General features: G+C 48.8%; 1 protein-coding gene across 2 annotated transcripts in view; it reads left to right on the top strand.

The window, feature by feature from the left end:
* FHL2 (four and a half LIM domains 2) overlaps positions 1-25,021 on the top strand; it is a 68,723-nt gene that overhangs the window by 32,685 nt on the left and 11,017 nt on the right. The window contains exons 1-2 of one of the 2 annotated variants that reach the window (XM_040993884.1): positions 4,420-4,528; positions 14,995-15,175. In XM_040993884.1, coding sequence (XP_040849818.1) covers positions 15,020-15,175 — 156 coding nt within the window. In that variant the 5' untranslated portion in view covers positions 4,420-4,528; positions 14,995-15,019. Of the gene's footprint in view, positions 1-4,419; positions 4,529-14,994; positions 15,176-25,021 lie in introns of those variants that run through there. The other variant, XM_040993885.1, reaches the window with a different exon arrangement.

Here is a 25,021-nt window from a genome sequence, read left to right as displayed (position 1 = left end):
CCCACGCCTGCCAGGACCTGATGTCTCTGCAGCTTCCTAGTGATTTGCACGGCTGGGAGTTGGAAGCTCTAAGGGATGTTTTACCTTAAGGCACTTGCAGTCGTAAGAACGCCCCAAAGGCTTGTCTGGACAGGTACAGCTCTGAAATGTGCACTCACAGCAGTTCCCAGGGCTCCCAGGCTTCTGAGCCCTGCGGAAGCTGTATACAGGGTTTCCCCTCTCCTCTTCTACTGCTTGGAACCCACAGGCAGAGAGGAAGAGGGCGGGCCGTTAGCTGATGAGGAGGGCCGGGTCTCTGGGAAACACTGCACACAAATGAAGGGCTTGCATGGCCCATAGTCACCCAAGCCTTTCCCAGGATCTACTTCATCTCTGTCTACTTTCCTGAGCTTGCCTTTTAAAAACAGCAGGTATGTTTCACTTAAGAAATCTGTCTTCTGTTTTCAAAACAGGGTCTATCCCTTGATCCCCGAGGCTGGTAAACATCTAAGTCATTCCCTGGAACCCCTCCACCCTTGAATATAATAAGTGAGTGTGTAGTGAGGGTGAGTGGTACGCCAAGCAATCTGCCAATGGTGCTAAGTGATCTACATGCATGGACCTGGAAGATTTTCTTATTTTAAAGTGTACATCTTTATTTGAAAGACAGAATTACAGAGGGAGAATGAGAAAGATATCTTCCACCTGCTGGTTCTCTTCCCAAATGTCTGCCATAGCCAGGGTGGAGCCAGGTTGAAGAGAGAGCCTGGAACTCTTTCCTGGTCTCCCCTCACAGGAACCCAAGCACTTGGGCCATCAATTGCTACCGTCACAGGTGCACTAGCAAGGAGTGGGATAAGAAGTGGAGCACCCGGGACTCAGAGTTGGCACTCACATGGGATGCTGCTCTTACAGATGGCGCTGACAGTGAGCCTGATCAGTGCATCTTACAAATGAGCAGACGGAGGGTTAGAGAGACCTTGTGACTAACACAGGTCACAGAGCTAGGCCTGGCCAGCACGGGGGTTTGAATCCAGGCCTGGCCTCAGAGGTGGAACCAATCTGCAGTGCGCATGGTTACAGCTTCTCGAATATTCCATGTGTCATACTACAGTCAAAGAATGAAAGACTTGACACAGATTAATTCCTCTGTAATCATTCATTCATTCATCACATTTATTTAAAAAACATCCTACCAGCCAGGCACTTTAGATGGATCCTAAGAATACAGATCTTAAGATTACAGGATAGCTATTGTCAAATAGATTTCCCCATATTCCCTCATGAAAATGTTTTTAATAGTTCATCCTTTGACCCCGTTATTCTGGAAAGCATATGTGCCATTAAACCTAGACACCATATCTCCCTTCCTTGATTTCCAGCAAACTTCCTTTGGCTTTCTAGCAAATCTCAGCTTAACATTTGTTTCCTGTTTTTCCTAAAGAAGGAACGTGTGTTGCTTTTTCTTTCAGAATGTTTTGGGGTTGGGTCTGCACTTACTTAGCTCCCAATTCACAAGAAACAAAGGAGATACAAATGGGTCTCCTTTCCACCTCTGACTCCCAAAGACCTGGATCTCTCCAGAGGCAACCGCTTGCCTGCCTTCCTTCCCTCCTTTGTCCATGAACACCCAAGGTTGAGTGCCACCGGGCTGTTTTCTGACTTCTCACATCTTGGAGATCCTGCCAGTGGAATCACCTCCTTCTTTTTAATGGTTGTACACAAGTGATTCTAACACGTGCCACATTGTGTTTGATCATACCACATGGCACGATGCTGTTGTGTACATACCATTTTACACACGAGCAAGTGTATCTGCAAGATCATTTCCTGTTAAGAGAAATGCCAGGTTAAGGGCAAATACTACGTGCATTTGTAATTGAAAGGGCTTTTTTTTTTTTAACTGTGGAATTTTTTAAGCATTACCAAAGGAGACAGACAAGCATGATAAACCCCATATATCCATCATCAAGCTTCAGCCTTCAACCAGGGCTAATGCCAGCTCATGTTCAGGTTGCCCTCCTCCATTCATCCCATCTCAAATTATTCTGAAGCAACCCCAGACAGGATATTTCATTGGTATTTATTCCGACATCACACTTGAAAAGGCAAGGCTCAGAAAAAAGAGGGATTCTGATTTTTTAAAAAATTTATTTCTTAAGACATTTTGCCTCTCATAAGAAACCAAATAAGGGGCTGCCACATTTCAATTGCTAGCATTATTCCATGTCATAGTGCCCTGGGTCCCAGTTGCTCCGCATGAAATCTGAGAAGGCAGAACAAGACAGCCCAAGTCCTTGGGTGCCTGCCATCCAGGGGAAAGCCAGGAGGTCTTTGGCCTGACACAGATATGAGTACTGTGAGCTTTTGGAGGATAAACCAGTATAGGAAAACTATCTATTTCTCTCTTCCCCCTTTCGAAATAATAAATATTTAAGAAAACAACTCAAGCATGGTCCACATAGCATGCTTAGCCATGCTTGTATCTAATCTGTTAACCTCTCTTTCCATTTCTGTTCTTTGCACAGTGCTGTGGTAGAAATTGACAAAGGGTGTCTTCCGAGTCTGGATTTTGGTAACAATTTTACCATAGGATCGTTGATATTGTTCCCATATCCCTTAGGTGAAAAAAGAAATGCAACATTAAAATGATTAATTTCTTAATAACCTAGAAATGCAGGACATCAGAATCCATATGAGACAGCTAACACAATTGTGAGACAAAAAAAATTGTAGAACAAAATAACTACATCAGTAAAAAATAAGTGAAGCACAAGGCAGAAAGAAATCAATTTGGAAAACGAAAGACAACAGCAAAAAGAAGCGAAGTGCAGATCTGATGCTGCATCCTTTTTGAAACATTTTACAAATGGAAGCTTATGACGTACTGAGAGCTAAGACATCTCTGGCTGGTTTGCAGCTGAGTAGAGAGCAAACCTCATCAGGTGTTAAGAGAAGGTAGCTTTCTCAACACACACTCCCGGCCAGACTTCAAGAAGGGGATCTGCCTTTACTTTTAGTGGGAGGTCAGGCGGTGTGCAGCACGGATTCTTGGCACAAGACCCTGTGTGTGGTTCAGGCAGGTTAGGTGGGAGTGTCCGGATGGGGAAAGGACTGGGTTTGCAGCATGCAATTCTGACTCTGATTCTGTCTGTGCCACATCTCACTCTCTGGGTGGCACCTGAAAGTCACTTGGGGGAAGGAGGAAGGTAATCCTGAATGATCCTGACGTGGCTGGCTACCTGAGACTCTCCAGCTCATAGCCCAGCTGGCAGTCACCACGCCCATGGCCTTGAGCAGCCACAAATCCCTTACCTTAAAGCAGGGACAAGCAATGAGATACTAGGTGGAGCTAGTGCTTCCCAACAGTAGCTAAAACCAAGACGCCCTGGGCTGCCAGGTTTTCTGACTCTACCAACGACCCAAGGGTAGCACCATACAGAGACTACCTAAGCCAGGAGAAGCAGTCAAATGGTTCTTCCTGCCTTCTTTGCAGAAAAAAACAACGTGCCTGTTTGCAGAACTTCTCCAAGGCTGTGGTTGTCCATCCCCTCACTTCCCCCAGCTCTAGACCGACTGTGCCCACAGCCCCTTCCCCAGGCCGAGGGTGCCATCCGTGCCCACCAAGTGTCCGGCGCGCAGAGGCAGGCATGCGGTGTGGGTGTTTGTTGGTGGTGACCCTGGAGATCACCTTCCCACCTGGCTTTTGTTTTCTGCCCTTGAGGGGAACCTGGGCAGACTCAGCAGACCTCTAGCCCGGGAGAAGTGGATGGAAAGATTCCTGTGTACCCTCTCTAGAGCGCTCTCCTTAGTCATCTATTGGGGGAGGTGGGGTGATTCCTGCATGAGCAAATCCGCAGGGCACTACAGAGAGAAACCCCTAGCGCGAACGGGACTTGGAAGCACACCCTTTCTCCCTCCGCTGCCCTAGTGCCTCTCCAGGGCTTGTGCTGCAGCGTGCGCCCAGGACCCGGAGGGCATGTGCTGCAGCGTGCGCCCAGGACCCGGAGGGCTGGCCGAGTCCGGCGTGCCTCCCCAGGGCTTGTGCTGCAGCGTGCGCCCAGGACCCGGAGGACTGGCCGAGTCCGGCGTGCCTCCCCAGGGCTTGTGCTGTAGCGTGCGCCCAGGACCCGGAGGGCTGGCCGAGTCCGACGTGCCTCCCCAGGGCTTGTGCTGCAGCGTGCGCCCAGGACCCGGAGGACTGGCCGAGTCTGGCGTGCCTCCCCAGGGCTTGTGCTGCAGCATGCGCCCAGGACCCGGGGGGCTGGCCGAGCCCGGCGGCTGGACCACCCCGAGGCGGAGGTGCCCGCGCGCAGCCCGCGCCGCCCCGGCGTGCGTCTCCTTATATGGGCAAATGACTCGGCGGGGGATCTCTGGGCGGGAGCGGCGCCGGCTGCACTCGGCCGCCAGCAGCAGCAGCCGCGTCCTGGCCAGCTCGGCCCCCGGCCACCCGGGACGGGGACAGTGGCGTGGGCCGCCGTAGGAACTCCCCGGGAGAGAGGCGCCCCGCACTGGCGTGTGTCGGGCGAGAGGAGACGGTGCGCAAGAGGTGAGCTTCCCTGGAGAGAGGGGGACCCGGACGCAGGGGAGGGGAGACCTTGGAGAGGGAACTGGGGAGGGGAACCGAGCTGCGGGAGATCTGAGCCGTGGAGGGGAGACCGTGGGACGTGGAGAGCTGAACAGTGGGAACCCTGAGAGGGGGCTGCACGGAGGAGGGTAAGACCCCCGGGCATCCGCTCCCGCACGACCGACTTTGGCCGTCAGTGTCCCGGCGTGGTGGGTCGCCGTCAGGTAGCCAGAAGGGCTCGCCTCCGACCCCTGCTGCCCGCGGGTCCGGACCGGCCGACCGCAGGGAGGTGGCCGCTGTCCCCGCTCCTGGACCGGCTGGGCACGGCGGTCCGGGCGTGCAGGGCTGCGCGCGGGTGTGTGGGGCGTGTGATGTGGCCTCATGCCTTGACTCGTGCGGAAATTAAAAACTTGAACCGCTGGATTATTGTTGAATGGGCTTTTTGTAAGTGAAAATGACTCCAACTTTTCTCATTGTGGACACAGCATACCTGAAATTGCAGGAAGAAAAAGTTGATTTTTTTTCTTTTTCAATGCAGTCCCAATGTATTATGTAGTTTGAGGTCCCCAGTTGAATTTCCACGGGAACTAACCTAATCTCATAAAATGCAAGCTGTCTGTGTGTGCTCCCTTGCACATATTTACGAAAGTAACAAGTCACAATTGGAGCTTATAATCAGGAAATCTGTCTTCACACATGTTTGGCATTAACTGTGTGTCCACGTGTTCAAGATGAGACACTGGAGGGAGAAGGCTTCCATTTCCTAAAGATGATTTAGAGCGAAAAAGAGAAAAAAAAAGTTGACGTGAAAATGAGAAATACAGCATATCCAAAATTTTGTCACATGACCAATGGATAGAATTAGATTTTCACAGTATTTGTTCATCTGTCTGTGGTGTTTTAAAATTCTTCTACATAGCAGTGGTTTGTTTGTTTGTTTGTTTAAGGACTAGACTTAAGCTTCCCATTGCCCTGCCACTGGCCCAGACTGTGATGCTTAGTCCTGTATAAATCACAGTCCACAAGGTATGGTTGGTTAAAAGAGGTGCTGCCCGGCTTCATGGGCAGGTCCTTCAACCTTGCAAATCTTGTGGTCGGCTCACCTGAATTTCCTGGAGCCTTAGTCTTCTACACTGAGGAACTGGCCTGCCTACACAACGCCCGTCTGGGTTATGTCCCGAGATAGCCGAGTGCCCTGTCTTGCGCAGCCATACTAATGTGAGCATCTATGCACACTTAAGGAAAGCTGAGCTAGGGGGCTCAGCAGTAGAGGTGGTTCACAGGGACCTAACCTTTAGTAGGTGGAAGAGCCTTTGGGCGCGTCTCTAACAGCTTTGTTTTGACAGAGAAGTCTCAGAGTGCTGAGGAGGGGGTCAGCATAGCTTTGAATCATGACTTCCCAGCCTGTATTTCAGTCATATTTTGAGAAGACAAAACACACACACACACACACAAAACCAGCCTTGGTGCTAGGAGGCCTGGGTTTTCCTCTCGGTTCCTGCACCGAGGGTTCATTACCAGCCTCTGCGACTGAGGCTGCCCTAGTGGTCTTCCGTGGGACCAGGGGCCAAGGCGTCCAGAGCAGAGCTTTGAGTGAATGAAAACGTTAGACATCTGTGTAAAGTCCTATCAAAGCCGTGTTTACCGAGTGTGCATTTCAGGGGCTGCGCAGAGGCCACTCCCTCCACCGGACCATCTCGAGCCAAGTGCCTAAGCTTTCTCTAGTGACTGACAGTTGAGTCTTCCAAGGGACTGACCTTGGCATTTTGGCTTTGGGAGCAGTCAAGTAGATTTCCTCGGTTGCGAGTTGTGCATTTTAAGGATGGGGGTGTTGTGGGTCTACTTGCCTGGGCTCCAGGGTGCCCAGACATTTGGCTGTGTCTGTGAGGGTATTTCCACGTGAGATTTTGTTTCTGATTGAGTAACGCAGGTTGCCCTTCCTCGGGTGTGTAGGTCTTACGCAATCAGCTGAAGACTTGAGTAGAACTAAAAAGCTGGGTAAGAGAGAATGCCTTCTTGCCTGGCTGCTTCGGCTGGAGGCCCGAAACATTGGCTCATCATGAATCTACCAACTTCGCTGGTGTTGAGAGCAGAATTTCAGCCTCTGCTTCTCCTGCTCACTGGCCTCCCGCCGCAGATCTTGGGCCTGTTCCACTTTCATAATTGCTTGAGCTAAATCCTTGCTGTATGTTTCTTAATGTCTGTGTGCATCGCTTGTTGGTTCCTATCCCTGCCCCCTCTCTCTCTGGAGAATCCTGACTCATAGCTTGCCAGGAAGATCTGCTTAAAAGCTCCCCCACCAGCTCTCATTCACATGTTTCATTATAGCATGGCATTGTTAGTGTTGGCCTTGGTTTTCCTGTTGTTGTAAAAACTGATGCCCTGCACAGGGATATAATGAGAGGTCTGGAGCCAGCACCCAGTGTCTTACCACCTACCCAGTTCTTGCATGTGACCTTAGGCCTCACCTGAACTTGGACGTGGCACACAGTCACACTTCCTTAGCCTCCATAATGCTTGTCTTTACTGTTTTGATGTAATCTGTTACTTCAAGATGACCTTTAGACATATGGCTAAGATTTGTTTATTTTTATTGAAAATGCAGATTTACAGAAAGAAGGAGAGACAGAGAAAGATCTTCTGGTTCACTCCCCAAATGACCACACCAGCTGGAGCTGATAAAGAGCCAGGAGCCTCTTTCAGGTGTCCCGTATGGGTACAGGATCCTCCGCTGCCTTTCTAAACTATTAGCAGGGAGTTGTATTGGATGTGGAACTTCTGGGACACGAACTGGTGCCCATATGGGCTGCTTACAATGGAGGATTAACCTGTTGAGTCAGCAGGCTAGCCCCTGGTCTTTTTTTTTTTTTTTTAAAGATTTGTTTATTTGGAAGAATGGCACAGGGAAGAGAGAAAGAGAGAGAGAGAAGGGGAGAATCTTTCATTCGCTGGTCACTCCCCCAGTGGCCACAAGCAGCCAGATCTGAGCCGGGCTGGAGCTGGATGCCAGGAACTCTGTTCAGGTCTCCCATGAGAGTGGCAGACACTCAAGGACTTGAGCCACCACCCGCTGCCTCTAGGTGCGTTAGTAGGGCGCTGGCTTTGGGCAGGGCTGAGATCGCAAGCACTCTGACATGGAACACACTCCTTTTAAGGAATTCACCTGCTGTGCCACAACTCTCACCGCTAGGCAATGGTTCTGAGGGGCATCTGGAGCAGCGATCTTGTTTCTGTGGGTAAGGAGGATGTCAATGAGTGCCCTTGAAGGTTCTATCAATGTGGAAAGTCGTCGGTCAAAAAAACAACAGGTCTGTCTGTGTTTGTGGAGCCAATGAGAACTAAGCAGTAAATAATGGAGTAGGAAGAACTGTACAGGCCTATCAAGACAGTAGCTGCGATGCAGTGTGCTAAAGAAACAGCACACGGGAATAGGACAAAAACAGGAAGAAACAGACCAGTCATCTGTGAAAGTTGGGAGATAGCAAAGAAAAGGCGGGTCAGGGTCCGAAGAGGTTTAAGGTCAGGCGCTCAGAGTGGGGGCAGTGAGCTGCACCTGCAGGTGGGAGGAGACAAGATGAGAATGGGGAGAACAGAAACAGCCCCAATGTTGCACTCACACCTTGGTGGGAAAACAGCAGTAGAACCGCAGCGTGGAACCTGTCCCCCGGACCCCCGCAGGAATGGGATCCATGGTCCTGAGGCTGCCTGCCAATGCAGCCTGCAGAGTTATTGGTGTCTGGCATCCACTGAACCGGTGTGTTTTGAGATGGAACAATGAGATAGGATCCGAAAAGTGATTTAAGTTCCCATGCCCTAGAATGGAACTGGAAGTCCTTTCAAAGAGGGTCTTTTATCTCCGTTTCCTGGTGCCTAACACTGTCCGTGGGAAATAGCGGTTACTGAGTACACTCTGGCCGTCTGGTTCTGAAGGCTCACAGGACATCAGGATGCTGGGATCCCCTTTGTGTTCATGGACTTCAGGTCAGAGATGTGGCATTCATCGTTTCCCAAATCCTCTCACTCTGTGGCATTCAAAGAATTATTCAGAAAACAGCAGTTTACCACAACCAAGCAGTTCTGAAAACTGTCAGCAACAAGCTAAAGTGTTTTTTTTTTTTCTGTTTGTGAAAGCTACCAGTTCATGTAGCACATTGTAATAGCTTCCCATGGATGTGCTTAGTCAAAGCTTATGAAACTAATCAGTAACCAGTATCATTCAACGATCATTCGGTGATCATCAGTCTTACACCTTATTGTCTAAAATAGTTTACAGTCTATCAATCTAAGACCAGATTTTAAATGGATTCCAGAAATATGTTGTTTTAAAAATGACAAGTGTCTCTTGAGCTGACGGTTCTCTCCCTTGGCTAAGCTGCCGCTCGGAAGGCTTGCATCCCACATCGGCGTGCCAGTTCAAATCCCAACTCCTCTGCCTGCAAGAACAGCTTTCTGCTGATGGCCCAACTGCTTGTATCTCCAACACCTGCAAGAGAGACACAAATGGAGTTTCTTGGTCCTGGTTTCAGCCTCGGCCATTGCTGGCTTTTGCAGAGCAAACCAGTGAATGAAAGATGGCTGTCTCTGTTTCTCTCTCTTTCTCTGTCACCCTGCCTCTAAAACAAATAAAACAGGGGGAAAGGAAGAAACAGTTTCGCTAGACTGAAGAAGAGTTGGGGTGAGTGGTGAGTGTGTGTTGATGCTTCCTTCCACTGGAAAACAAAGCAATGAAGGCACTCCCTGGCCCCGTGCCTTGGCAGGAAGATCTTTAGTTGGAGGCATGGTGTGTCTGTGTAGCGCATCCAGGGCCATCTCTTGGTACCTGGAACTGCGTGGGGAGCTTCGTGCTTTCTTGCCGAAGTGTGGTGATTTCTCCTGGCTGGCTGTTGTCTTCTTGACCTGGCCAGGCATCGTCCTGGGGCTGTGCGGCTGTGTGTACGCATGGGTTCATAGTCCAAGCATGATAAGAACAAGTCTACCTGCTATGCGAGCAGCAGTGTGTCCGGCAGGAGGCATATGGGACGGCAGGGCTGGAAGAGAAAGAACAGAGCTCAGGCAGATGCTGAATTCCATTGCAGAGTGGACTGTCCACCTACAGAAGTCCTCATTTCCACTCCTGACTGTTGTCCACATGTGTGTACTCCAGGGTGCTTCTGCTCCTCTGCCCATCCTTCCTTGTGCTCGCTGGGTAGTTGCCAAGCTTCTGACCTGAGGTGTGTGTGTGTGTGTCCACGTGCATGCCTCTGCTGATGAAGTCTTGCTGACACCTGCTGCCTGCCTGCCTGTGCCAGCAGCTGTTGCGGGACACAGTCAGTCCTTGTGGTGTGGATTCATGAAAGCATCAACATTTTTTTTTATGACACATGCTGAAGAAGAACCCACATGTAACAGATCAGACATCCTAATTGTCTCTGGAACGTTCTGATTGTCAATTAGTGACCCACCTGGCTGTGCGTAGGATGCAAAAAGCTGCGTCTGTGGGTTTTGTGGGAAAAGTTTAGGGGGCATTTGCAGATCTTTCATAGCAAGAGACTACAGGAGTATCATAAAGCAGGACTGATACCCTTTTGAGCTAGGGAGAAGGGCAGAAATGAAATCTTGGGAAATGGATTCATATTAAAATAGGTCTTATGGCCCAATGCGGTAGCCTAGGGCTAAAGTCCCAGTGGGCAAGGACATGCACTGGGATCCCATATGGGCGCTGGTTCTAATCCCAGCAGCCCCGCTTCCCATCCAGCTCCCTGCTTGTGGCCTGAGAAAGCAGTCGAGGATGGCCCAAAACCTTGGGACCCTGAACCCACATCGGAGACCCAGAAGAGGCTCTGGGCTCCTGGCTTCAGATTGGCACAGCTCCAAGCATTGAGATCACTTGGGGAGTGAATCATCGGACGGAAGATCTTCCTCTCTGTCTGTCCTCCTCTCTGTATATCTGACTTTGCAATAAAAATAAATAGGTCTGAGACAAAAAGCAGTAAAGAGGACGCAGATGTTTGCAAATCTGGCTGTGCATGCTGGTCTACCAGGTGTCCTGTTTGGAAGGGTGGGCTGAGCTGCTGAGACTGCAAGGTCCAGGCCAGCGAGCCCCAGGAAGGCTGTCCACCAAGCCAACCTCCTCCTGGATTCTCAAGACTTCTTTGTGTGTGTGTGTGTGTGTGTGTGTGTGTGTGTGTGTGTGTGTGTGTGTGTTTTAAGGTGTGAGTTTCCTGGCTGTCAGTGTCCTTGTCTCTCTCCCACTCCATCCACCCCTCCTGCCTCCATCTCCCTTCCACCTCTGTCTCCTCCCTTTCCTCGTCTTTCTCTCTTCCTTTCCTTTCATGCCCTTGTTTTTTCTTCCTTTCTTTCTTGCTCTAGCATGTCCCCCACTCAAGCTTATTTTCTGCCTTTTCAACCTGAGTGTTTGTAAATGCACTTGGGTTTTTACTGTTTAGTGTACTTTTAAGCAGGGCATACTGGGTTCTTGCTTTTAACTCAAAGCTGGACTGATGGAAATTTGGATATCAAACCCACTCAGGTCTTCTCTAGACCTGCATGTCCCACCTGGTGCCAGCCTCACCCTGTGTAGTTGGCTTGGCCTGGAGTGCAGGCCTAACCCTAGGATCCAGCTTGTTCTGAGCTCAACAGGCAGTGACCTCAGGAGGTGACTGAACTCCGGGGAGGGGTGAGGACTGTAGTGCGAATTTGGTTCAATGAGATGACATGTCAGCGGTCATGTTGTATTCAGGTGTACCCCTGAGTGCAGTGACATTGCTGTGCGTCACATGATGGACCTGTCAGAAGAGAGAAGGAGTTCAGAGACTCTGTACACCGTCAAATTGGAAACTTTATGGAACCAAGACATCGTAACTTTGTTTGAAGAAGTTAATTCAAAGTGGACTCTGACACCCTCAACACACTTTTTCAAGCACAATGGCCATTTTTGATTTTTTCATCTACAGAGAACGTCTCGCCCACAAACCGGGCACACGGAAGTCCCTGACTGTGTTTCTGACTCCATCCTTTTCCGGACCTTCCACCTTCCAAGGTGTCTGCTCATCCTATGCCTCTGTGATTTCCCTGGCTCTGTTTGCTTTGCTTTGCCCTTGACTTGCCTTGCCAGCTGAGTAACAGTTTCCCAGTGCAGTTGACCTCATCTCCCAGAAGCCAGCCCTGCCCTTGCAGGGGTCCCTTCTCTCCCAGCTCTGCCATGCCCTGGGCTCAGAGCTTTGTGCCCTGTTGGGTGTAAACTCCTCAGACTCCGAGCTCCTGGGGATGGGGTCCTTCTTTTATCCGTGTTTACATCTCCTTTGTCTTGCTTGACATCTGACACATAGCTGTAACTCAAGATGTGTTTCTTGAATAACCAGGTACCTTAATGGACTAAAAATCCAGATAAGGGACTCCAGATGTGGGATTATGTTTTTCCGTTGAAGAGTTTGATGGGGTGGGGACAGTGTTATGACACAGTTAGTGACACTGGCACCAGTATTGGAGTTCTGGGTAGGGACCCAGCTGCTCTGCTTCTGATCCAGCTCCCTGCTAATGCACATGGGGAAGCAGTGAAGGATGGCCAAGTACTTGGGTCCCTGTCACCTACATAGGAGAACTAGATGGAGTTCAAGGCTCCTGTTTTGTTGCAGCTCTTTCTTGCACTGTGTGTGTGTGTGTGTGTGTGTGTGTGTGTGTGTGTGTGTATGTATGTGTGTGTCTTTCAAATAAACAAACCTCTTAATGGAAAAAAAAACAAAGATCTTCACCTAACGTTGGTAATTAGCCTAAGTATCCTGTTTAAAAAAGAGAATTCTGTTCGGTAGCATGTCACCGAAGAGAGTTGGTTTTAAGCCTTTTATGATAGAGAGGCAGCTCTGAGTTGTCTCATTAGCATTTGGAGTACACATTTTGCTTCACCTTGCTGCTGCCTCACTTTCTCACATCAAGAGCATCCTCTCTGTCCCTCATTAGTGATGCTCTGCTAATGGCGAAAGCTGCCTTGGCCTCTTAGAGTGGATGAGGCACAGCCTGGGGAGGAGAGGGCTCCGCCACCAGTGAAAGCAGTTCTGCAGAAATGAGCTGGTGGACTCATCCGAGCGGGCCTCCCCCACGGCCCCTTTGCCTGAGCTACTCCAAGTCCATCCTGGCCTAAGCACTGTCACTCGTGGAGTGGACATGCAGCCCTGCCTGCTTGGTCTCAGTTGTTTGCTCTGATCATCTGGATTGGAGGTGGCAGGAGACATATCCTGCGCATCACAGTGGAGAACACACCCTTGCCCTTGGCCGAGAACAGGGGAGGTTGCCCTGTGATGACGGCTCGCACAGTCAGTGCCTGCTCGTTTCTCTAGTCTGGCTGCTGCGTGGCCAAGCCCACATGGAACCCCTTTGCTTTTAGACTGGGTATTCGCTTGCTGTAAGTTAGGTGGATGTTGGGGAATGCTCATGGGACTCCTCATTTTCCTTTCGTGTTCCTGGGTCCTGGCTCTTTCTAGCCATAAAATGAGACACTTATCACCAAGATAAGCTTAGGAGTTGTGTCTGGCTTTTAAAATTCCTTGACTTCTAGCTTTTTCTTTTGTTGTTGTTGTTGTTCTTATTTCCAACTCCCCATTCTTCTCATGCTCGGGTGAACAAGATAGGCAAGAATACTACTCTTCCAGGTTTAATTGGAAGCCTTTATTGAAAAAAAAAATGTAGGTGTTGGAAAGACAGCTTGAATTCCAGTGGGATACAGATGACCACTGTCGAAGCCCATAGCTGAGGAATTCCAGGGAAGCATCAAATCAGTGGCCAGCACGGCCTCTGCAACCCGAGATGGCCTCTGCAAAGGGGATTTATGGATAGGATTTCCGAATCCTAAGTCTCATCTTGTGATGTTATCCCAAGAAATGTCCAGTGTTTTCTCTAACTCCAGGAAGAACGATGTTGAGGAATAGGCTGCCACATGTATCCAGCTGCATGCATATTTTACGCTCTTGGAAGAAAATGTCTGTAAACACAGAAGTGACTAAGTTTGGATACTTGAAAGAGGTGCATTTCTCTGCTTTTAATTGTCGGGATTTTGTATACACAAGTGTATGCAACTAATAAATGCTATCAAATTTCACGTAACCATAAACCAAGCAGCAATATTTTGCTTGCACCAGAGAGCTTCATTCTGAGTTTTCATTCTCAAATGGAAGTGTCTGGAAATTGAATTTGCTTTAGAGTTGATGAAACATTGATCATTTAGACTGGGGTGCCAGTCTAACAACTGACCAAACTCCTCACATTGTGCAAATTAAATTTTGCCACAGAAGAAAAATATTCCTAAAGAAGTAAGTTCAGTGTTCGGTAGACTTACCACGATGGTTCAACAACAACAAAATAGGTTTGTTTTTATTTGAAAAGCAGAGTTACAGAGAAAGAAGGGGAAACAGAGAGAGAGAGCTTTTGTCTGCTGGTTTATTTATTCCCCAAGTGAATGTAATGACTAGAGCTGGGCTGGTCTGAAGTCATAATCCAGGAGCTTCTACTGGTCTCCCGTGTGGTGGTAGGAGCCCAAGCACCTGGACCATCTTCGACTACTTTCCCAGGCACATTAGCAGAAGCTGGATTGGAAGTGGAGCAGCTGGGACTTGAACGGGCACCCTATGGGACGTCAGCACCACAGGCAACCAACCCGCTGTGGCACAGTGCTGCCCCTTTAATGTGTTTTGATAGAAATGGTCAGAGGAAGACGACAGAAGATAAAAAAAAAAAAATACCCTCTTCCTCTGTGCCACCAAACCATTGCTTCCTACTCATGTGCATTCACATCCTGGAAAACTGAACCATGCTTGCGTGAAGAGGTGCTGTGGTTCCTCTGCAGGGCTCCCGGTGTCACCTGGTTGGCTCTATCGCATCTGACCATGTGATAATCTTTGATCGGGCTCTCTGGATTTGCAGGTGGCTGAAGGACAGCGATCTTTTTGCCTGAGAGTAATGACTCATCCGCAGAGATGTTGGTGGCGTTTCTTGCAGGAGGGAGGTGGTACTTCTTGAGGCATGCGCTCCTGGTGTCTAGTGTCGGATGTCCTTCGCTTTCCCCCCATGGCTTCTCCCCATGCATGAATCCTGAAGGGGAGCTTAGGAGAATTCTTTCTGTAAAAATGGACATACTGTATCTGTACTTGCTTTTTCTATTTTGGGCACAAGTTGTGAGGCTGGGTCCTGTGTAGGAAGCCTACACGCAGCCAGACAGGACCGGGCCTGTGACATCAATGCTGATGTTAGCAGATTGCTTCTCTACCACGGTCAACAGTACTTAGTACTTCCAGAGAAGTGAGGAGAAAACGTATGCTCGGATGTTATGATGGTTTAAAGGGTGCGTCTCAGTGATTCACACAAGGAACTAGCCAGCCATTGCATAAAGATGAGTGGCAGAGAGGGTGGCTGGCTAGCCTGTGTACGTGCAGTGTGAAGTGTGCTCACAGGCACCTGACTTATCTCTCCGTTTTTGACAGGTCCGTTGAATAGCACGGCGTCAAAATGGCTGAGCGCTTTGATTGCCACCATTGCAACGAGTCTCTCTTTGGCAAGAAATACATCCTGAGGGAGGAGAGCCCCTTCTGTGTGGCATGCTTCGAGGACCTGTATGCCAACACCTGTGAGGAGTGCGGGAAGCCCATTGGCTGCGACTGCAAGGTACCCATCCGTTCGTGGCCTTCCCAAGACCCTGGTGCTCCCGACGGAGCTGCACTGTGCTGGGGCCCCCAGCCCTGTCCACCACTGAAGGCTGTCCCGGGAGCCCCCTCCGAGGACTCCGCACCCTTCCTGAGCCGTGAGGGCTGAGTGCCCTGCCTGGACGTCCATGCTTAGAATTCTGGGCACACCTTACGCAGTCTGGTTACCAAGAGCCTTATCTCAGCACCCTCACCCCACCCCGCTTGCCAGGACGGAAAGGGAAGTGCTCCCTCACTCTTGTCTGTTTGCCCCCTGGTGACTAACGCAGAGCAGACTCTGCTCTGTAAATATTTGATGAAGTGATGTGGACAGGAGTGAACAGGGGTAGGTTCCTAGATAAATGGGTGCATGTAAGCACCAAAGGCTGGCCCTTTTCCTGGGCCAAGAATAGGATTGGTTTTTGTCTTATTATTATTTTTTTAATTGGCAAAGGCTTACCATGTAAGAAGCCAGCAGCTTCCTTTCACAGCCTGATGTGGCCCAGCAGAAACCCAAGGTCTTTAGGGCAGAATGGCCAATGGCTAAGGGTTGAATCCTGGCCCGGATTTCTCAGCACATCCTTGGTCCAACCTGGACCCTGGAAGGACAACCCTGAGGTCAGCCTGCAATCTAGAGATGTGAGCCTCTTTACCTGGACCCTGGAAGGACAACCCTGAGGTCAGCCTGCAATCTAGAGATGTGAGCCTCTTTACCTGCAAAGCGATGGCTAAGGCGTCCTTGACCATCCCAGAGAGCCCCAGGACAGGTCACAACCTGGGGGGGGACTTTAGGGTCCGCAAAGGATTTTGCAGTTAAATGGACTCCAAGGCAATCTGTGGCATTGGGTGGCCTCTTCCTGTTTCCCTTTGAACTTGATTGGCATTTTGTCGCTCTCGCCCCTGTGTTTATAAATAGCAGCACTTAACTGTTGACAGATTCATGTGCCTGCGTCCTTGGAGCCTTCTGACACCTACAGCCTGTGCTCCTTATGTTTCTTCAATGTGTCATTGTCAGAGAAGACATTACTCAGAGGCCTGCGTGACTGGCACTGCAGGCAAAAGGAGAACTTGGCCCAGAGCAGAGAGCATCAGCATGGGCCCGTGGGAACCACACTTGCTGCTGTGTGACTTCTGGCTTCAGACTGGCAGTGGGGTGCTGAGTGGGATTGTACAAACTTTCTTTTTAAAGATATATCTGTTTATTTGAAATGCAGAGCTATAGAGAGAGAGAAGGCGAGGTCGGGGGGGGGGGAGACAGAGACAGAGATCTCTGGGCCAGGAAGAAGCCACGAGCCAGGTGCTCCATCCAGGTCTCCCACATGAGCAGCAGAAGTTCAAGAACTTGGGGCTGTTTTTCCTCTAGGTTCTTAGATGCATTAGCAGAGAGCTAGATCAGAAGTAGGACAGCCAGAACTTGAACCATTATAATGTGGGGTGCCGGCATGGCAGGCAGCAGCTTAACACTGTGCCACAACACTGGCTTCTCTGTTCAGAGATTCAATGGCCACATGCAGAAAAGGCCCTTCCTGGCTTGTCTGAAAGTTGAGTAACTTCCTCTCTCTCCAGTTTTGCCTGGTGCTGTCCCTGATGAGTGTTCTTAGAACCTCTTTGTGTGACAGGCTAAGTCTTCGAGCTCAGTCAGCAGAAGGCCTGGCTGCAAGGTAGGCTCTGTGCCTCACTAGCTATGTGACCTTGGGCCGGTAACTAGATCCCGCTGTGCCCACATCTTCCTTTGTGAAATGGAGAGTCAAGTGGCTGCCTCCCACAGCTTCGGTGCTACTCAGGTGGATCCCAGTTCCTGACACCCAAAGCAGCCTCTTGATATTGTAAGCCACAGCTTCCTACCTCTGTCCTTGCTACTCCCTGATTCGTTCTCAGGCCTTCCCCAAGCCTCCCCCAATTTTGTCTGTCGACAATCTAGAAACATCAGTAAAAATGTCCATCTAGATGACTCATGCAAAGGCTTGACCTGGAAAAGAAATAAGCATGGACTTGAGAGGGTTCAATGTCATTCTGACACAGAACACTTCTCGTTTAAAGAAGCATTTGTGATATTTGGGGCTAATCACCATGGACCAGTGGCTGAGAGCAAAACAAAAATCGCTTATCATTCTTCCAGGATGATTTAATGGAAAGACCCTGAGCACCAGTCATCCTTCCACAGATCCTTTATGCACAAATAAACAAAAGTCTCCCCCAGTGGGGCCAAAGTCAACAAGGCTGCATTGAAGTCAGGAGTTAATCATGCTGAACTTTTCAACCCAGATGAACATGTCGAGATACGTGGCCTGGTGCCATGTGGTTCTCCACGCTATGGAGCAAAGAGAAACGTCCGGTTGAAGTTAGACCTTGTCTTTTGAGGCTTTGGGAATATTTGCAGTGGTTTCTTTGGACTTTGGAAAGCAATTATGTCGTTGACTTGTGGAGGAAGCAACGACAGACAAGAATGTTCCATTCGTTTCAGGAAAGTGAAGCCAAAACTCTTGGCAGGCAACGCGCCCCACGGAGCAACTGAGCGATGGTGGATGTGGTAGCCCCTGTCCCTTCTTAAAACAGCACAGCCACGGAGGGCCTCCCTGCTCAGTCTCTGTCTTCTCTCTCCTTTCTGTGGATAGTTTTATAATAGTGGTGCATTGATGGGAATCAGCCGATTCTGAGGATGATGGCTGATTTTTATATGAGTCATGCAAGACTTCACATCCCATACCCCTGGTTAACTTCCCTAGGTTTGAATATTGCTTCTGTACAGCTGGTCAGTTACATTTTTTTTTCTTTTATTATCTACTAAGTTGCCCTGAGACAATGCAGTGATTGCAATGGTAAAAAGCGTGGATTGATGTGGTCAGCGGTCTAGGTGAGAACAGGCCCTTCTCATGAAATTTCGTAATCCTCCGATGTTATCCCCTTCCTGAAATATTTCTTAGGCATGTGTTGAGATCCTGACCAAAAAAGGCAGATCAGATTTACAGAAAGAAGGAGAGACAAAGATCTTCCATCCGCTGGGTCACTCCCCAAGTGGCCGTAACAGAGAGCTGTGCCAATCTGAAGCTAGAAGCCAGGAACTTCTACATCTCCCGCGTGCATGCAGGGTCCCAAGACTTTGGGCTGTCCTCCACTGCTTTCCCAGGCCACAAGCAGGAAGCAGGATGGGAAATGGGGCTGCTGGAACACCCACCGATTCCCATTTGGGATGCCACACTTAAAGGTGGAGGATTAGCCAGTAGAATCTTGCATTAGCCCCTGGGAAAGTTCTTAAGTGTCAGAAAACTTCACAGGAGGTTTGGGTTTTCGCACATCCCGGTCCAATCTATTGTGCCCTGGTATGTGCTGGCTAAGGCACATAGGTTGAAAAAAAAAAAACTGTGATTGTGTTTAGCATGACATGGGATTCCTCTGCCTGCCTTTTGGACCTTTGTTTTAGGGAGACCATTCGCTCCAGTCATACTTGAATAGTACAATTTACCAACTACGCTGTGTTTATTGGGGTGATTTTTAAGTTCTTGATGAAGAGATCATCTTTTTTTTTTTTTAATTCTTCTTCATGTAGAATTTGTCCACAGATTGTATTAAGCATGGAAAACGTTTGTCCACTCTTGCCCCAGGAGGGCTGGGTTCTGAGAGTGGATGGTACCAAGTGTCGTATGAGGTACTGTGCTACTATGACTGGCTCAGAGCATCTGACAGCCACATAAGTGACTCACTAGCAGGCCTGCACATGGTGTGGACATGCCAGGGTGAGTCACATCCTTGGGCACAGGATGGCATGACACTTCATTATGATACTCGGAATGGTGCAAAATGTAAAAATGTATGCTTATTTCTGGAATTTTCCACTTTGTATTCTTGGACTTAGATTGCCTGCAAGTTTATTGACTTATCAGAAAGTGAAACTGTGGAGAAGCAGGGCAGGACTGCTGAAATGGTTTATCCGTCCTGCTAAAAGATGATAATCTGTTGCTCAAGAGAATTTACCTGAGCATGGTCCTCAGAGTCATGAGTAAGACCAACTGGGTGGGTTCTGTGCGAAGGACCTCTCAGCCTGTGAAAACCAGGCTCGCCAGCAGGTGCTCAACATCCTGCATTATGTCACACGCATGCCAGAGTTGAGAGGAGCTCATCTCCAGCAAGCCCTGTAACGTGTACACAAACCATAGCTTGCACATTTGGGAGATGGGGCTGCCTGTCTCACTGGACTGTTGTGGAACTGAGCAAAGTGTACCTGGAGCCTGCGCTGAGCGAGTGAGTGCCGTGCTTCCTGCCATTGTTCCTTCCTCTGGGTCCTTGCTCCTAATGCGGTGCATGAATATGTAGCTGCAAAGAGCCTGCAGCTTTGGAGCAGCGCACATCTCCTGGGCACCGAGAGACGTGGGATTCCCTCTGTGAAGGGAGACGTGTGCTTTGGAGAAATTATTGCTTCAGGAAAGCAGCAGGCCAGTGTCTCCAGACTCAGATGGAGGGACGTTGACAGAGGGAAGTGCAAGAACGGGCTGGCGCCTGAACGTTCTTGCTGCCTTGAGGGACCCTGAGTGTCTGTCCCCTCAGGCCACTTATTCAACCCAGACTTGGTCAGTCAAAGTCTCTATGGTTGGAATGTTTCTGAAATGAAATAATCTAAGGTCTGGAAGGAAGTACTTGGGCCTAATCTTACATGTTCATCAACATTTCACTGCAATTGATGATATTTTTCGGAACACAAGATTAGTCCTGGTGGGTTGGTTTTTTTTTTCTGGGAAGTACAAAAGTCTTGTTTTGTTTTAATTTTCTTGCTTTTTCAGTCTCTCTAGAAGATTTTACAACAAGGGTATCTTAGGACTCTTTTTTAAAAAAAAATTATTTATAATACAAAAATATTACTTATTTTTCATGATACTGTTCATTACGCTCAGGGATTTTCATTTTACCCTTCCCCACCCTCTTCCCCCACTGTTTTCCTCTATATTGCTTTTTTTTTAAGATTTATTTTTATTATTTTTTTTCATTGGAAAGGCGGATATACAGAGAGGAGAGACAGAGAGGAAGATCTTCCATCCGATGATTCACTCACCAAGTGAGCACAACGGCTGATACTATGCCGATCCGAAGCCAGGAGCCTCTTCCGGGTCTCCCATGCGGGTGCAGGGTCCCAAAGCTTTAGGCCGTCCTCGACTGCTTTCCCAGGCCACAGGCAGGGAGCTGGAAGGGAAGCGGGGCTGCCAGGATTAGAACCGGCGCCCATATGGGATCCCGGGCGTGCAAGGTGAGGACCTTAACCACTTGCGCCACCGCGCCGGGCCCTTTCCTCTATATTGTTAACAACAGTCATACGTCCATCGTTCTGCTATTGAAATGTATCCTCACGATGTAGGTATAGACAATGGTATAAAGTCCAGAATTCTATTCTCAAGACATATTTAACAGTTTCACTGGGAGTCATTCTTTTAATCAGGAGTAGAGATGCTTACTGCAATGTATCTCCACTTCATGGTATACTTGCCTCCATTGCGCAGATCATCTAGATAAATGTGTGTGTGTACTTACCTATTTATCTGTTGATCTTGTGTTTCGTGTGAAGGTTGGCTTATATCACAGAAAACATATTATATTTGTCCTTTTGGTATTGACTTATTCGCTAAGCATGATGGTCTCTAGTTGGGACCATTTGGCTGCAAATGATAGAATTTCACTCTTTTTAATGGCTGAGTAGTATTCCATGGATTGATGTGCCACCGTTTCTTTAACTACTCCTCTTTTGATGGGCATCTGAGTTTTTCCATGTCTTCACTGTTATAGATTGTGCTGCTGTAAATATAGGATTACAGATCACTTTCTCAAGCATATTTCATTTCCTGACTCATGAAAGTTCTGGAAACATTTGCCAGTGAGTCTGTTTCTTCACCATGCCTCCCAACATCCACAAACAGCTTCTGTTACACTCACTATTTTTTTTTAAAGATGTATTTGTTTGAGAGGTAAACTAACACACAGAGAAAGGTAGAGAGAATCTGCCATCACTGGTTCATTCCTCAGATGCACCCTGGCCTGCTCAGGGCTGAGCCAGGCCAAGCTGGGATCCTGGAACTCCATCCAGGTTTCCGTCATTGGTGGCAAGAACCCACAGACTTGGCTCATCTTCCATGTGTTTCTCAGGCACGTTAGCAGGGGGCTGGATCAGGTGGAGCACCTAGGGCTTGAACTGGTGCCCACATGAGTATTGTGACTCGGACAGGGCCTTAACCCACCATGCCACAACAACAACCCATGCTAAACTCACTTTATTTGGTCTTGGTGGCCATCGTCCCTCGGTGACCATGGTTATTGAGGCCCTCCTGTGAGTATCAGAATCCATAGATGTTTAAGTCCCTTGTATAAAGTCGTATAGCATTTGCATACAACCTGTGTGCATCTCTAGATGACTAGTGTGTCTAATGCAATGTCAGTACTGTGTAAATAGGTCTGACAGTGCATTGCTTGGGCAACAGTAACAGGGTAAATACTTCTACAAGTTAAGGACACTCTAAAACACTTTGAGTCTAAGTGGGTTGAATCCACAGTTGCAGAAGCCATGGCTCTGAAAGGCTGGCTCCTCCATGAGCAGCTTGATTAAGCTTTGATGAGTCTAGCACAGCACCAGGAAGTGGGACTAATGGTCTGTTAGGGGCTGTCCCTGGATGTGGACTGGTAAACACACAGAGTAGGACACCAGTACAGGTACAGGCACACACATCTGATTGGTTACACTCTAGCTTCTTGGCCTGAGGGTCGTTTTCCAGTCTACCTATGCACTCCAGGGAATGGTGTGGCTCCTACTGACACATAGGCAGGAGAACGTGTTGCCCTAAAGCCCCAGCCAGCTCTGAGAGCAGTCCCAGCTGGCGGTGTTCCGTTAATCCTCCTGCACCACGCAGGCCTCTCACTTCCTGCTGGAGGAACCAGCCCACTCGGAAGCTGTGACGGAAGTTTTCTTAAGTGAACTCAAACTTCCGAGGAGAACACTGACAATCCAAGGAAAGGATTAGTGGGAAACCATACAGTGTTGTTAGCGAAATGGGGGCCTCTCCCCGGGAGTTTTCAAGAGCTTTGTGCCATAAACTCTTGATGGTGCTGTGACTTGGGGTGCTACGTGGTTGCCCTTCCACCAGTATCCTTCTGGAGTGATGGGTTCAGGGCTGACATTTTGGCACAGCTAGTAAAGTTTCTGCTTATGATGCTGGCATCCAATATGGTCTGGCTGCTAACACTTCCCATGCAGTTCCCTGTTCAGTGCTGAGGTCCCTGTCACCACATGGACCATCTGGAGAGAGCTTCTCACTCCTGGATTCAGCCTGGCACAGGTCTAGCTGCAGTGGCCACCTGGGGAGTGAACTAAAGACCGCAAGAGCTCTCTGTCTCTCTCTTTCTGTAACTCTGACTTTCAAACAAATAGATCATTTTAAAAAAAGAAGTAACTTTAAGACAGTTGAAGAAACTTAAAAGTACTACACAGAAGCAGGTGCGGGACACAGTGCCTGGGTGCCACATGGGATTTTGCTTCTTGTATGGAAGCTTCTGGTTTGAGTTCTGGCCCCTTCACTTCCTGCTAATGTGTACATCAAGTATTTCCATCTCTGTCTCCCATATCACCCTGTCAGCACTGACAGCTGAAGATGTTTGGGAAATGAACCAGCAAATTAAAGATCTCCTTCTGTCTTTCAATTAAGATGAAAATACATAAGTAAAAATTAAAAACAAAACACTATACAGAACTAGAATGGTGAAATCGCAAACATGGGAGTGTTAAGACAGTGGAAATTCTAATTATAGTCTAGGCAAGTGACACAGTTTTCATTATTTCATTACTATCAATGTTCTGAATAATGGCTAATACTGACATTCACTGAGCAATTACAGAATCCCTGGGACTGTTATAAACGCTTTACACATAGTAGCTCATTTGGTTTTAACAGTCAAGCGTAGGTACATTATTCCTGCTTCACACGGAAAAGCCTGAGGTTGGGGTGCTTGCCTGTGCTCATGTAGTTGGTAGATGGTAAAACCAGGTTTGAGCCTAGAAAGTCTAGTTTAGCCTCTAGATTGAAATCCCAATGGCATTTTAGTGGGATCTGGCTCCTGAGATTCCCAGGCAGGAGGTGGTAGGAGGCACTGGACCCAAAGCGGTGTGAGAGGTTTGCAGTGTGGGGTCCCATGTCCTGTGGTCTCCTCCCTGGTGTGTATGCAGCCACTCAGATGCTGTTGGCCTGGGAAGTCTCCAGCCGGAGTAACCTGGTCTGCCATAAGCAATGATGTGGGTTTGTTTGGGGAGTTCTTTTATTTAGGATGCATCACCGAACCTGAGAGCATCCTTACAGGTGGATCTTGATCTTCAGGGACAATACTTTCTGTGAGAAGGTTTTGGGAATTATGCTTGCATCCCTGAATAAACAACCCTGGAACTATGATATAGCCATTAAAGGGGGGTGTGTGTGTGTATGTGTGTGTGTGTGTGTGTGTGTGTGTGTGTGTGTGTGTGTGTGTGTGTGTACGTGCAAAGCCAGGCAGAGCGGCCCCGGGAAGTGATGCCCAGATAAGGCAGGCCCAGGCAGGAAGAGATGTCTTGTAGGAGGACTCTGTCTGTCTAGCCTCTTAGGCCATCCCTGATCACCACGTGTTCTGACTCTGCTCTCCGTGCTGTGGGACTGGAAGACAGCATCGCTCACGTCCATGGCTACTGCAAGTGGAAGGGGAAGGACAGCTTCAAGCCACCATTTGCTCCAAGAAGCAGTTGCCCCTTGGCCTGCAGGCTTGGAGCCACCAGTGGGAAACAGTGGGAAACAGTTGTCCCAGGAGAATACAGCAGTGCAAGCAAGCAGGAGGGGCTGCAAGTGTGAGCGAGCAGGAGGGGCTGCAAGTGCGAGCGAGCAGGAGGGGCTGCAAGTGCGAGAGAGCAGGAGGGGCTGCAAGTGCGAGCGAGCAGGAGGGGCTGCAAGTGTGAGCAAGCAGGAGGGGTTGCAAGTACCAACAAGCAGGAGGGGCTGCAGCAGGGGGAGGTCACGGCCTTTGGGAGGCCTGCAGGTCTCACATGGATGTCTAATGAGGTGATGCCACATGCATCTAGAGGGACGGTTTCAAGTGTGAAAGCTCAGGACCCACGAATCAGCCTCAATACTCACGACTGTGTCGGCACACCAGAAATGGATTAAAACAAAACTTTATTAAGTATTACCATTATTATTATTATTATCATTTTATGATACAGTTCATAGGCCCCTGGGATTTCCCTTATCCCCTTCCCAATCTCCCCTTCAACCGAGTTCCCCTATGTCATTACTAAAGTATAGTTCTTCATACACAGTCATATGTCCATTATTAAAACTAACTTTTTTTTTTGTTTTACATGAAAGGCAGAGTGACACAGAGAAAGAAAGGGAGAGACATAATGAGAAAATTTTCCATCTGCCGGTTCACTCTAGACCAGGCTGGGACTGGTGTAAACTGGTCTAGACTCCATTCCTACTGCAAAAATGGATGGCAGGGATCCATGAACACAAAGCTGGATCGGAAGGGGAGCAAGCCAAGACTTGAACCGGCACCCATATGGAGCACCAGCACCGCAGGCACAAGCTTAACCTACCATGCCCTGCTGCCTTCCCTGAAATTCCGTGTCAGAGTCAGTCTCCAGAATGTTCTCATTTCGAAGAGCTTGCCCTCTGTGCCCGTTGAACAGCACACCCCCTTCCCCTTGCACTCTGCCTACTGTGTGTGTCTATAGATCTCATCTCAAGTGAGATCAAGTGGTGTCTGTTCTTTTGTAACTGGCTGATTTCACTTACCATAATGCCTGCCACGTTAGTCCTTGTTGCAGGCTGTGTTGGAA

The sequence above is a fragment of the Ochotona curzoniae genome, unplaced genomic scaffold, assembly GCF_017591425.1.
Source record: "Ochotona curzoniae isolate NIBS_2020 unplaced genomic scaffold, NIBS_Ocur_1.0 contig_883, whole genome shotgun sequence".
In the NCBI taxonomy this organism is placed as follows: domain Eukaryota; kingdom Metazoa; phylum Chordata; class Mammalia; order Lagomorpha; family Ochotonidae; genus Ochotona; species Ochotona curzoniae.
This window is presented reverse-complemented; position numbering and strand designations above follow the sequence as displayed.